Source organism: Vespula pensylvanica, chromosome 10 (genome assembly GCF_014466175.1).
Source record: "Vespula pensylvanica isolate Volc-1 chromosome 10, ASM1446617v1, whole genome shotgun sequence".
Lineage (NCBI taxonomy): Eukaryota > Metazoa > Arthropoda > Insecta > Hymenoptera > Vespidae > Vespula > Vespula pensylvanica.
In genome coordinates, this window is record NC_057694.1 from 371,252 (window position 1) to 386,293 (window position 15,042).

At 33.6% G+C, this 15,042-nt stretch overlaps 2 protein-coding genes across 29 annotated transcripts in view; both read right to left on the reverse strand.

Moving 5' to 3' along the window:
* Positions 1-1,455: 1,455 nt before the first annotated feature.
* On the reverse strand, positions 1,456-2,816 carry LOC122632484 (60S ribosomal protein L34-like). Its single transcript, XM_043819310.1, has 4 exons — positions 2,733-2,816; positions 2,501-2,572; positions 1,717-1,914; positions 1,456-1,599 (listed from the first exon to the last, which is right to left on the reverse strand). The coding sequence occupies exons 2-4, from the start codon at positions 2,563-2,565 to the stop codon at positions 1,503-1,505; spliced, it is 360 nt and encodes a 119-aa protein (XP_043675245.1). The 5' UTR covers positions 2,566-2,572; positions 2,733-2,816; the 3' UTR covers positions 1,456-1,502.
* Positions 2,817-8,561: 5,745 nt separating this feature from the next.
* LOC122632474 (ephrin type-B receptor 1-B) overlaps positions 8,562-15,042 on the reverse strand; it is a 155,847-nt gene continuing 149,366 nt past the window's right edge. For 14 of the 28 annotated variants that reach the window (XM_043819273.1, XM_043819272.1, XM_043819271.1 and 11 more), the window contains 2 exons: positions 11,491-11,565; positions 8,562-9,335 (listed from right to left, as the gene is read on the reverse strand). In XM_043819273.1, coding sequence (XP_043675208.1) covers positions 9,071-9,335; positions 11,491-11,565 — 340 coding nt within the window. In that variant the 3' untranslated portion in view covers positions 8,562-9,070. Of the gene's footprint in view, positions 9,348-11,490; positions 11,566-13,766; positions 14,328-15,042 lie in introns of those variants that run through there. The other 14 variants (XM_043819297.1, XM_043819293.1, XM_043819286.1 and 11 more) reach the window with 5 other exon arrangements.

The following is a 15,042-nucleotide window of genomic DNA, read 5'->3' on the forward strand; positions in this document are numbered from 1 at the left end:
TTTTTTTTTTTTTTACAAATAAAAAGAAAAGAAAAAGAAGAAAAAAAGAAAAAAGATTTCTAATCACTGACTTAAGAAGCAAACGTGTCGAGTCATACTGCGTATAAACGAGTAAAGAATTCGAAATTTGGAATTCGATTAATTGCGCATTGTTTATTGATATATAACATATTTATAGATATAAAATGTTTATAAATATTAATATAAAATATAGATACGAATCTTTTAATAAGTTTATAAATATATGTCTTTTAATAAGTTTATAATATTTGTTAGAAGTTGTCGCATTTTCTTAGTTGATATAAAACTTTTACTTGGCATGCTCTCTCACGTCGTTGGCATTTATACTTGATTGTGGAAACTATACCGTGGCACAACTGGTACATATATGTACATACGAAGTTTCGCTCAACAAATAAGGCTCTTGTTAAAAGTACCGAGGCTAGCGAGTCTCCATACTCCTTTGGGACGGGTTTTGCACGCGCGTTGACCATAATCGGAATACAATACCTGTCCTTTTTATCCTTCTTCGATAGGTCGTTGCGCTACTGTATCTATGGTGAACTGCAAGAGAATCACATAGGACTCGCATACCTTCTTCGTTGATTAGAAAATTTCCAAATCTAAACGTTTGTTTTTCTAGAACGAGGAATTATTTAATATCTATATCTTTTGTTGCGTTAATAGAATAATACATGTATATCATGCATTTCCTCAATTTTTTTTTTTTCGTATGTAGAATAATAAAGTGATTTATTGTAAATAAATATTTTGTTGGTATGTAGATAATTAGCTCTATATATATACACACACACACATACACGTATCATTTACCTATATAGAGGTGTTTGGACAAACGTATAAAAACAATGCGTTGTATCAAAGGCGCGTTTTCTGATAGTTCAAGCATTTTGCTGCTAGATGGCGTGTTTGTTCAATGTTTAAATTCTAATTTTATTTTAGTATGTACATGCTTTTATTGCAGTTAATATAGATAATATGAAATATTTGCTAAAAAAAAAAATAAATGAATAAAATAAAAAGAAAAACAAATGTAAATATTACTTATGAACAAACGTAATATCATTTGAGTTATCAACATTAAATAATATATAGGATGGCTCATAAGTTGATAAAAATGGATTATTATTGTACATAAGTTTAATTTTTAAACATTAGCTGTATGGATTAATATTTGAAAATTAAATGTTAATAATAATGCACTTTTGACACTTAATTTACATGTCACGATACAAGACGCATAGTCAAACATGATTTGTTTCATCCTTATCGTTGCTTTGTTAAATTACAACACTCTTATGGATTATTATATATCAAGGAAAGTCCACTGTTTTGTTGTTTACATGCTTCTACTCTACTATTATTATATTTAGCAAATTTTATAATAAATATTTATGGGTACATTGAAGTGTAATAATAATGATTCATAGTGGATTTTTTGTAATTTTATATTTATTTTATTTAATTAATAAAAATCATTATTATTTCTCTGTTTTCTTTGTCTTCTCAGTAGCTTGCTGCGCTTTCATAACTTTAACTACGATCTTCTGTTCTTCGATCAGAAAAGCACGGACAATCCTACAAAGCTCAAATATTGTTATTATTCAAATATAATTTGCAATAGAATGTCATCACTATTTCTCACGCATCTAAGAAAACACATAAAATATTATGTTAAAATACTTTCAAACGTACCTTTCTTTAACGCATTTGTGACAAAGAACACCACCGTACACGCGTTTAACCGTTTTCTTTCTCTTACACATCCGCGAACGTTCCATTGGCCTTGCAGGTTGAATACCTCTGAGCTTATCTTTGCAGTGACCGCATCTTGGAGTTTTCTTAGGTTTCTTCAAATATTGATATACTAATTTGCCTCCAGGAGTACGAACGCTATAAAAAATATATTAGTTAACATTTTTAAGACAATGAAACGAAGAAATTAATGAGTTAAAATTACTTTTAAATGCTTGGAAGAATACAACTATGAAAAATAGCAAGTGTGATGACGCATGCGTAAACATTGACTACATTCAAATATTATAAAATCTTAAAACTATTTTTAAGTTTTGAAAAATTACTATTACAATAAGTAATTAATAAATTGAATAAAAAATAACAGAAAATCGACTTATATATCTCTTATTAAAGCAATCTTTGCAGAAAAACTTTTAACATTTATACTTTTTCGTCCATCTAATATTAACAATGCACACGATAACAAAAAATAGTTAAATAAGTTATTAGTAGTTATTAGTATTTTCCTATTAATTAAATAACATGGGTGTATTTTAAATACTAGAATACACGTGGAAAAATGTTGGAAAAGTACCATCAAAACATAACCTCTATTATAGATTGGTTGTACACAACATAAACAAAATAACTTAGATTAATATCGTAGAAAAAAAATATGAATTAAAGGAAGTTTATTTGTCATATCTATCGTTAGTTAAACGGTACAAAATTTATTACTTACACGCGTCTCCTGTTACTTTTTGTATTGTACGACAAACGCCGCCGATAGGTTAATCGTTGTACCATCTTGGTTCTGTAATATGAAAGCATACGTAAGAAAAAATATATTTATAATAATCTGAAAAACATCGGAATGATATGTATAATTTCGAGAAATCCATAGTACATTTATTAATTTTGCGATCGACAAAAAAGATTCGGATTTCTCAATATCATATAAAACTGACACGAACCTTTTTGCAGAGCCAAACGGAAAAGGAAGCTAATGTATATGAAGAACTTACCAGCAGAGGTCGTGTCAGATGGCCAATGCGATTGGACCGATAAATTTTTGAAGCCTGTATAGGGATATATTTTTCCTCTAGCCAATGGGAGCCAATAAGAGCCAGTAGCAGCCAATAGGAGCGCAGCACCGAAAAATGGGAGCGAACAGCACAAAATAGAAACGACTAAGATATCTGTAGTGTTAGATACAATCTATCGTTATCGTATCAATTAATCTGTTAACTTAAGCATTAGATACTTAGTCTTGAATGTGATATCGATTTACACGATATATTACCGAGGTCATAAGGTTGAAATATTAAGACTTAATCTATGTAGAAAATTATACACCAGGATTACATTGTATAAGGTATATTATTTATTATATCTTATGTACATTCAACATCGTCTTGACAACACCATAGGAAAAATGTTTTTGACACATCCCAAAATTTGTTGGCAGTAACTCTCTGCTTGCTTCTCTTTGCGTTTAGTCGTTTTGTTTTATACAATGAATCGAAGACACACGCAGGCGATTTGCTTAACCAATTTTATAAAAAACTCAGCTTGTCGAGTATACATAAATTATTGCGTCTGTGTATGTGTAGATAAGCTATATATATATGGGACGGTACCTGTGTGCTTTGTTTTCACGGATTTTATTACTTTTTTTTTTGTTCTTTTCGTTTTCGAAGCAGGTACTTTGACAAAGTTCGCTGTAAAAAGAGAGTCGTAAAAAGTAAAAAATTAAACAACGCGCACATAAGTCGCCTAAATAACGCTTAATTAATTAATAATATAGCTGCTTATAAACTCAACGATCGTCGATCGTCAATCGTCGTACTGTAATTCGTTACTTTACACGGCAGAGTTTTCGAAAACTCTAACATAAAGAAATAATTCTACTCCTTTCATACTTTCGTACTAGCAATAATAGATAATACCTATGATAATTAGAACTTTTTTTAATTTAGTCAGATCTCTAAACAATAAATAAGTTTTTTTTTGTTTTTTTTTTTTTTTTAATAAATAGTAATACAGATGCGTTAATCGATAAAAAATTAAGTAATAAAAGGTGTGGGGAGAGTTCAACGATTTCTTCGCCTGTTATTTTGTCCGTTCCTTCGGTACGGATAATCAAAAATAGTTGATAAAAATAAAAATTTTAAACAAAAAAAAAAAAAACAAAGAAAATTGGAAAAAGAAACATCAAGGAAGCCGAAGAATTTACAAAGAAATTCAAGAATTTTTATCAAGCAATATTTTTTTTTCCCCTATCGCTCACTTTTTTTTTTTTTCTTTTATCGATTTCTATAATTCCAGACTTGTTCTTAGAAAGCTTTACACGTATACGAGAATAACCAAAATATGTAACATGAAGTACGATCCAAAAGCTTTGAAAGTGTAGCCCACGATATTGGGAGAGAAAAAACGAATCGGATCTACGAAAGGAAACTACCCATTTTCTTTTACGATAACAGGGGTATCGAAGGGTGATGAAAGGAAAATCGGTTAAAGTTATATGTAAGAGATTTTCCTGCTCTAACTAATATCCTCTCTCTCGTCTCGCATCTACGAATCGTATAATATTGATAGAGATCTATGAAATCTAATAATTCGCTGAAACTATCGACATTCTCAAAACTTCAGGTCGCACTCGTTCATTCGCCGCTAGACACAAATAGTTACAGCTCAAAATTCTTAAAACTTACCGGTTGACGTCGTTCCGACCAAGGGCGAGGACAAGGAGAAATTACTTAAAGGCCCTTCGCGTCGCCCTTGGCCTATTCGGAACGTCGTTCCGCGATATTCCTCATTTTCACCGCCCCTTACTTTTTATCTTACTTTTTGCTAACTTTTAATACGAACATTTAGGAAGATAGCGCTATTGATAATTAATATCTTCTGAAATTTGTTAACATTCTCTATATAAAAATCTGCATTTGCGTGTATTCACTTATTGCTTCGTAATCGTCGCCATTTTGAGTAACTCCTTGTTCCTTCCTCCCCCTTAAGAAGAAAAAGATAAGAACAAAAAAGATAATATTAAAAAAAAAAAAAAAAAAAAAAAAAAAAAAAAAAAAAAAAAGAAAAAAAAAACAAATAAAGCTATCCAGGGCATTCGTGTCCCGTGACGTTTCTCGGTCATCTAAGTCACGATTTTTTTAAAGACGTGTTTCAGATATCAGATCCGTCGCGGGACGAATAACCGAGATAAATCTCAAGGGGAGTTCAACCTTCGCGATACTCGCTTCTCCCTTTTCTCATTTCATTTTCCTAACGCGAAGCGAACGATCTCGATTAAAATCACTTATTCCATTAAACGGAAGCATCGCTGGGCTATCCTCGAATAAGAAAGATGATGCGAGAAAGACCGAAGAGGACGACCGTGCGCGAGACGCCATTTTTCGACGGTGACGGTTTCCATCATTTTAAAAAAACTCCTTTTATTGTATACATCGCTTTCAAGACATAACCCAACGTTGCTTCGACGCCGACAACACTACCTTACTAGTTAGAATTCGTTAAATAAAGAGTAAAAAAGAATGTCCCGTGGCACGGCTTTAAACTTTGTGTCGTGGAAGTCGTGCGACGCACGCGGATTTTCATTTCCCTTCTTCTTTTTTTCGTTTCTTTTTTTTTTTTTTTTTTTTCACTATTCTTTCTCTCATCGGCGATTATTGGTCTTCTATCTCTTATATCTCTCTTCCTCTCTCTCTCTCTCTCTCTCTCTCTCTTTATTTTTTTATTCTTTTTCGACGACAACGATAAGATCGCCGATTAGAAGAACAATTAGCCGGATATCGCGGTTGTCGCGCGCCGGGGGGAGGTTAATGAAGGGGTAGCAGTCTTTTTAGAGTCGAGCGAATGTAGGTGTAACAAGATACAGACCATTCTTCGCGATGAGAACGAGCTTTCGTTATCTTTGTCTCTTTCTTTTATCACGCTCAATATTCTTTTTTTTGTTGTTTTCTTCTTTTTTTTTTTTTTTTTTTTTTTCCTTTAACGTTTCGCTTCTTCTGTAGCATTAACTTGTAAGGTATATATATAAGGGGATTTGGAATGGTCGTTGTTCCGCGACGAAAGTTAGGCTGGATGCGTACCCTTGCGCGTTACTTATCGCGAAGAGTCATTCTATACGAAGAAGAAATATGATTGAAGAAGATAGGTGACGAAAAAAATCGAAACCAACAAAAACAAGAACAAAAGTAATAAGTCAAAGGAACGATGGAAATGAAAAGAAGCGGTACGAGAAAACTTTAGGTTTTCGCACTTTCTTCGTTTTTCTTTTTTTCTTTTTCGTTTTTTTTTTTTTTTCTTTTTTACGACCCCCTCTATCGAGGATTGGTAAAGTGATAACTCGTCGAACGTTCTTTTTTCACCGTAAGATAATTCGGTAATACGTTCCGTGTCGTTTCTCGTTGGCCGGTATCCATCCTCCGACGATATTTTTTATGAACAATATCGTGGATTCTAAATCCTCCTTTCGTTTCGTTTAAGTTTGTTAGTTAGTACATTTCTTTCTTTCTTTTTTTTTTTTTCTTTTTTTCTATTCTTTAGATATTCGTTGATATGTTAACGTTACACCGAGGGGTAGACTGGTAATTATCTTCGGAATCGCAAATCGACAATAATTTCCCTCCCTTTTTTTTCCTGCACATGTCTCATACGGTTGTTTGCATGAATGTATAAAGATGAACGAGTCCGTTTTCTAATCTATTTTCTCTTTACACGGTAGCATAAAAAGATTTAACGATCGGGTTCTTTTCGATGACGATATAACATCGTCTGTTCTTTTTTTTTTTGTTTTTTTTTATCATCGTTCGTACCGCGATAAAGTCGTCCCCACGGTTCCTTGCTCTCTCTCTTTTCTTTATTTTTTTTCCCTCAATTTTGCTCTCTCTCTCTCTCTCTCTCTCTCTCTCTCTCTGCTCGCTTTTTTCTTTTTTTTTCCTTTTTTATTACGCACACGTACACGCACACGTTTCGCATATGGTCGTATTATTCGCGAGCGAAGGTTCTTGCGCTCTCGCCTTGGCACATATATTACTATCCCCTTTCTTTTCGTTATATTTCTTTCGCATTTTTGATACTCTCGACAGGTACCACTTACTTCACAAATCGATTAATTAGGCATATACAATATACTCATATAGGTAACATAAAGGCAAGAAACTTTTATCATTTTTCTCTCACTCTTTCTTTCTTTCTTTCTTTCTTTCTCTTCTTTTCTCTCTCTTTCTCTCTCCTTCTCTTTTCTCCATTCTTTTCATCATTCGCAAAAATTTACAATAATTTCGAAACTCGTTACACTTTTTCCGTTTTTATCTCGTCGTCATCGTCATTATCCATTTTCAACGTTTGCACGTTGAAAATGCTTTCATCCGCGTCATATACACACACAAACAAGCATACGCACATACATTTCAACAAGCATACATATCGCATCGTAAAAGCAACAACACGATGGCCGTCATATTTTTCTTTTCTTTTCTTTTCTTTTCTTTCCTTTCCTTTCCTTTCCTTTCTTTTTTTTTTTTTTTTAGGCGAGTCGAGCAAACGTCGTTGCGATTAACAATTTATAAGCCGTTTCTCACAGAAACTTTTTTAATCTCCTTTTCCTTCCTTCACCTTTCTTTATCATTAAAAAACGACATAATCGTTCTTACGTTATAAAGAAATGATAATCCGAGTATAAACCTCTATGATCGTTTCTCGTCCTCGTTGTTATAAGTTGACATTAACGAAACAAGGAAAGAGAATAAAGAAAGTTGAAGAAGAAAAAGAAGAAAAGGCAGCAGTAGCGAAATATACGAAGAAACGAACGTGAATGATCAAAGTATCTTATAAAAATTTCTCCTAATTAATTAGTTAGACCATTACTCTGTACTACGTATACAAAAAGTACATACATATGTACCAAAATACAAATACATATATTTATATATATATACAAAAGTAAAAAAAAGAAAGGCAGTGTTTTCTTACGACTGTCGATCCTTTGTAGTCTTCTTTTTCCATTATCAAAGTGGTATTCTTTTATCCGTTGTATGTAAACTCGTTAGGCCGTCTATTTTCGTAGCTCGTATCACGAAGGATCCGGGATCACGTGCGTCGAGATTATTAAAATTAAAGGAAAAGAAAAAAAAAAAAAACAATGAAATGAAAAGAACCAAAATAAAAATAAAAATGCGAAGGAAAGAAAATAAGATCGTTGAAAGAAGGGCGTCGCAATATTGTGGCGGGAAATTCAAATGACGGATCCTTCGAAGAATTTCTAAGAAGAATTATCATTATGGCGGACGTGTTTTCGCGCGCGTACATTCTCTCTCTCTCTCTCCCCCTCTCGTTTTCTCAATTTTTCTCTTTTTATCCTTCTTACGCGAGGGAGTCGACGACACGAAACGGCTTTTTAAGGCAGTGGATCGCATGCACGCTATTGCGGCTAGTTCCTGTCGCGTTTATATCAGTCTGATGATCTCGTGACGATTCGTCGCAAGAACGAGGAATAAAGCGAAAGGACGCGCTCAACTTTTTTTTTTTTCTTTCGCGTATTTTCCGAAAAGAGTTCGAATAAATTCGTTCTCTCTTTTTATCTTTCTCTCTCTCCTTTTCTTTGCGAGCGATACAATCGTCCTTTATTATTTGTTTTCGCTTAGATCCTCGTCGTATTGTGTCAAGGACAAATCTTTATCGACACTTACATGATATATATATATATTTATTTATATATATATATATAATATATGCATGTATATAGATATATATACAACATATATATGTATATATATATACACACACATATATATATATATAATATATATATGTATATATATATATGTACGTACGTATTTGTTCGAAGAGAAAAGATCCGATAGATCGATCGATACATCGACCACCTTGGAATATATATGGCTGCTGAGATATTTCCGGAGAGGCCAATTTTCTTTCTTTGTTATATTTTTTTTTTTTTATTATTTTTCAAGCGAGACTACTCGCTGGAATGTTTTCCTAATTCTAATATCGAGAATTAAAATATCAGGTCTCCGTCGAGAGAAAGAGAAAATTGTCTTTCGTTATCACTCGACTTTGACTTCGTTTTCACGAACGTTCGCGAGACGAAGAGGAAGAGTTTGCTATCCTCCTTAAGAGGATGTCCATGATTCAGACCTGTCGTTTATAGAAAGCTGAAAATTCCTGCTTTCATGCAGGACCACTCGATTCATCGAGACACTCTTGTTTCCCTGGCGAAAAGTTTGACTTCTTACTTTTACCCTTCTTCTTTTCCCGCCATTTTTTTTCTTTCCTAAACGAGAAAGCTCTGCGACGTGGCGGACATTTGCGCTCTTAATGCCGTCACACTGTTCATGATCTTCTTTTGATGACCGACCAGTGTAATACCAAGTGCGGTGAGTTCTTGAACGGTAACGCGAGCTGCTGCCTCCAACGTCGTCACTCCCGCCCTTTCGAAACTCTCCGCGTATCGAGACATTTTGATCGAGGCCAACCACTCGCTGACCGAGGTCAACTGCGTCAAGTCCACCGCGTCCGGCGCCAGTGGATTGGTGCCCCTGTCAAGAACACTGCGTCAGATATATTGTGTTTTATTATTTTTTTTTCATTTCTTTCTTTTTTTCTTTTTTTTTTTTTTTTTTTTTTTTTTGGTCGACTATACTTCGTTCTCATTTACGATTTCCTTCCGATCTTTCTTATGTTTGGCTTATTTTTGCTTTTTCTTTTTTTCTTTTTTCTTTTTTTTTTTAATCGCGTACACGTTTCTCGCTGATACAAAAAATATTTTGACATACCGTTCGAATTTTCTTCTAATATTTTTCTTTCTTACGAGTTTTTACGTCAAGAGAGATACGTTCTACTTCAGCGAGAGACACGCGTACACGTTAAAAGACGTAAAAGATATCGTATGGATATATATAAATAAATAAATATATATATATATATATCTTTTTTAAAGTTGCTACAGATAGCAGCTAAAGTATTCTCTTTGATTCATGTTTTTTCTTTCTTTTTCCCTTTTCTTTTCTTTTTTTTTTTTTTTTTTTTTTTTTTTGTAAAACTTGCTATACTCGACATTGAGTTTTCAAACAAAGCTAAATCCCAGGATATTTCATATTGAATTATTACTATAAAATATTGCGATTGTTTCATCGCAAGATAATTTATTATTACCTATTACAAAATCTGAAAACTTGTGAAACCATACTGGGATCTGGCTAAGAGATCGGATAGAAATGAGAAATTTACTTTTTGATTTATGTACAAGGAATAGTAATACGTATGTGTATGTACAAAATATTCGATCAACGAAAGGCACACATACATACACGGCTAAGTTCAAAAGTTACACGAATTATACGGAATGTTTTCGCTCGTGCTTACGCTTTCGCGAAACGATAAGTTTCGTGATCGCGTTTGCGAAAGACAAAATACATTCTGTCGTCGTTAAAAAACATTAACGGGTAAATTGCAAGGTTCTTAGGATGTCTCTTGCTACAATGTCTAAGATAAATTCAAGTCGTTCGATTTATTTATTCTCTTATTAGGTTTTTAAAATGAATGGGTGTGGGGTTGGTAGGGGGTGGGGTGGGGGGTAAAGAGACACGTGACATAGGGTATGATAGAATAGATGTATATAAAATGAATCTTAATTTCTAAATGGGAAATCCATATGTCTTTTTATATGTACACCTTTCGACAAAAAGGCTCAAACGCGTGTTATCAAATTATACAGTCATAAAAAAAAGCATTAATTACAGCATTGTTAACTATATCACTTTTGTAATAATATATTTACAAGTTTGAATGTAAGAGAAAAGGGAAGCTATACATTATCGATTAAGTTGGAGCCTCTTTGCGTTTAAATATAAGACATATCAATATTAATAACAATAAAAAAATAAAAATAATAATAATTATAATAATTATAATAGCACTAGTAATCATAATAATAAAAATAAATAGTGATAATGATAATAATATTAATATTAATCATATTAATAATAATAATAACAACACAATAATATTAATAAAAATAATAAAAGGAAGAAGATGAACGATACTAATAGTAGTAGTAGTAACAATTATAACGCTAGTAGTAGTAGTAGTGGTAGTAGTAGTAGTAGTAGTAGTAGTAGTAGTAGTAAGTAGTAGTAGTAGTAGTAGTAGTAGTAAGTAGTAGTAGTAGTAGTAGTAGTAATAGTATTAGTACGGGGTTGTTATAGTAGTGATGGTAATCAATTAATAATAAGTAACAATATTACTAGTAATAATTATAATAATAATGATGATACGAGAAATATGGTAAACTGAGCGATTTAAATAGTCGAGCTTGAAATGGATGTATACGTGAGAATCGGGGGTAATGGTGCGTATGAAGCAAGCAGTGCGATACGAACTAAAAGGGTACAAGCATAGCAAATGCTGTCTCGTCTACGTGATAGAAATATCTGTTACGATTTCGACAAAGCGTAGAAAGCAAGGAAGCATCTTCCAGTTCTTCTTTTTTCTATTTTAATCTTCTTTTTTTTCTCTCTCTTTCTTTTTTTTTTTTTTTTAATTTTAGCACGTAAAAAGAATCACTCCTTTTTACTTTCATCAAAAAAAAGAACACTTTGCAAGACTTCGTTGCTTCCCGCTTCGTTCGAATTTTTTTTATCTTTCTTATGCTTTTCGGCTATAGGAGAGACCGTTCTTGATATTTTTTTTTACCTTTTTCTCAAATGCACGTTGGAAGATGCCGACGTGGCGGGTGGGGGTGGGGGTGGAGCACCCCGTTCCCTGATTCTGACAATTGTTAGCATTTGTTAGTGCAATAGAGGTCACACTCGTGTTTGTTACTATTTGCAATGTGTTCGTGGTTTTTTTTTTTTTTTTCTTTTCTTTCTCGCGATACTGGTGTGTTTCTTTTTTCTATTCTTGTTTCCTTTTTCTTTTTATTTTGTGTGTGTGTGTGTGTGTGTGTGAGTGGTTTTCTATTTTTTATTTTTTATAGTCCGCCAGTGATAGCTCTCAAATTCGCAAGTCGCACTTTCATTCGTTCGTTTCCTCTTTTCTCGTCTCTTACTCGAGAGTGATCTTGCTTGTGTATTAGGTGTGTTGGTTTATGTATTTGTGTATAGGTGCGTAATATATAGGATAGTGTGGTTGCGTGAACGAGGGATCAATTTAGGAGATAAACACAATATAAACGCGATCAATGTTACGATCGTACGAAATCGCGCGTAATGTCTCGGATAGATCGTTCTGCCATTGAAACGCGTTAGTATTATTTCTTTGCATTTTTTTTCTTTCTTTTTTTTTTTTTTCCTTTTCTTTTTTTTTTCTTTTCGTCGAGCCGACATCGAAAAATTGATTGTCCGTTTTATCATTATTCGTAAACTCGATTTTCTACTACTCTACGTCGTCGATATCACATATTACGTTGAACTTTCGAGAAGTACGCTCGTACGAAAATGTGTGCAAAATTGAAGGGGATGATGAACGGTGGTTAAAAGGACACGAGGAACGGAGAAAAAAAAAAAAAGAAATTTGCCAAGGGGCAAAAGATTTACAGCGAAGGTTTATTCGCTTATCGATTATTACCGATAATCTTCTCTGTCCATCTTTCTTTTCGTTTACGTTATTTTTCCTAAGATGGTTGCCCATATTTTTTCTCCCCTTTTCCTTTTAATATCTCAAGTATAAAAATACTATTCTAAAATGGTCGAACCGTTTCGCTCGCATGATTATAATATTGCTAATAAGTCTTTACGTTTTTGTTTAACGTTAAAATCGATACATACATACACACATATATATATATATATTTATTAATAATATATATATATATATATATATATACATATATATTACGTCATATGTATACGTGTATTCAATACTCGCGTTTGTAATAATACATTTACGTATATAATCATATGCATTTACCACTAAATATAGAATTAGAAAAAGATCGTGAAAGACTATCGTTAATCGCGATTGCGTCGTTCTTGTCTCTTTCGTCTAAGCTCGCGATGTTACGTTCTACGTTTAGTTATTCGTTGGTTCGATTCGTCCTCTTTTATATAAAAGCTTCTTTATCTTCTTTCTTTTCTATTTTCTTTCTTTTTTTTTTTCTTTTCTTTTTTTCCCGTCTATTTCATACTATTCATCTTTTTTAAACTGCAAGATAATATAATTATTGTTTTCGGATTCTTTGCGATCTCGCATGATTCAATGGCTGACGAACCTACTATCACCTAACGTGATCTGCTATAAATAAATTCTGGTAAAATTACAAATGTCCTTCTATACAATGTGTCGCTCGAAATGAAAAAGATCGGCGTACATTGAGAGTGTACATATACGTGAACATACACATACATATACACATATGTATGTGCATGTGTGTATATGTCTGATGAGTTATAAGAGTATGATGAGTAATAAGACTGCGCCTGTAATTTATAGTTGAAACAGTCGAGGTCCGGAGTCGAGTTTAATCGACGAAAAACGCTCGTCTCGCGAAAGGAACAAATGGTTGAAACCCGTATAGAACGGTTCGCGCGGAAGAAACGTACGGGAACGCGAAAGAGTATCACGAAAACATTCTTCTTAAATCGCTCTAATTTGAAGTGATTATTATTATTATGTACGTTCTATAATGTCATTGGCATTGACCGATATGACATGATATATATTAGCGGAAGAAGCTAAAAGGGCCTAACGCTTGAACGAACAATACGGTAGAATATGATACTATAATAATAATATTAATAATAATAATGATAGTAATAATAATAGTAATAATGATGATGATGATAATAATAATAATGATAATAATAATAATAATGTTAATAATAATTAATAATAATGATAATTAATAATAATTAATAATAATAATGATGATGATGATAATGATGATGATAATAATAATTAATAATAATAATAATAATAATAATAATAATAATAATAATAATTAATAATAATAAATTCGTCATCTACGGCTCTCGATTTATATATCTATATATATATATATGTATTTATATACTATATAATCTCGGATAAAATCGACAACTATTAATCGAAAACGACGATCGTAATATAGACGTATGTATGCATGTATATATATATACAGGTTTAGGTAAGCTATAATATATAATATCAATTAGAATCCCTTTGGTGAGTGGGAATAGAATATAGGAAATTATTATGAGACATCGGTGGGAGAGAATGGAAATCAACCAAAGTGAGTGAAGGGAACCCAATTAGGATATGTTAGAGGTGGTTGATGTGGCAGTGCATGTGTTGCTGCGTGTGTGTGATAGTGTAGGCTACGGGCGGCTCCTGGTGGCATTACTGGAACGGCAATCGTTGACTGGGCCTGATGGGCCTGATGACCGACCACGTCTACGGGGAACGGTCCCGTTGTGGGTGCACCTGGTACCGGAGCAGCCGCCGAGGCAGCCGTGGCAGCCGCCGTGGCAGCAGCCGCCGCCGCCGCTGCTGCGGCCTGGGCGGCAGCCGTATGGCTTGTGACATAGTACGGATTGTGTGCGGGCGGCCTCACGCTGTTGTTGTTGTCACGTTGCGAACGTAGTAGGTAGCGAACGTAGTGGATGGTAGTAGTTGTCGTAGCAGTTCGTAGTCGGGTACCAAAGACACCACAAAACCAAAACCACAAAGAATTAGCCCAGAAAAAAAGGGTGCTGGCCTGCCGGAGATAGATAGGTACGAAGGAGAACTTGTACTTGGGAGTCGGATAAAGATTGACGAAGGCAGATAGAGAAAGAGAGAGAGAGAGAGAGAGAGAGAGAGAGAGAAACAAAAAGTTAGTTTGAAAGGAATCAAGGATTTCCCACCCTGGCCTGCGTTCAACGCGTCCCACGATGCTCTTCTACCATTAACCGCGTTGACGGAGATAAAGGTAATTTACGTTTTTGATTATTTTCAGATATATTCAGACAAGATATCGTTGATAATAGTTGTGCTTGATAATCGATATGATTTATTCCGAAATTGATTACGTTTGATTTTAAGAAGATGTCAAAATTAATTTTGAAAGAGAGCAACGTTACGAAGGAAATAAAAAGTTAAATTTTATTGTATATCCTGATGAGTTAATATCGTTGCTGGATCGAAAGAAGTTAAGTTGGCGAATCACGGAAAAGTTTCTTGTTACTCTATCCCCGTTCACGCGTTCGGTAGTAGATAATAGCAAGCTTGGTCGAGGAGGGATTTTAAGGTTTTAGAAAATTGGGAACGGTCGGGATCTACGGAAATGAT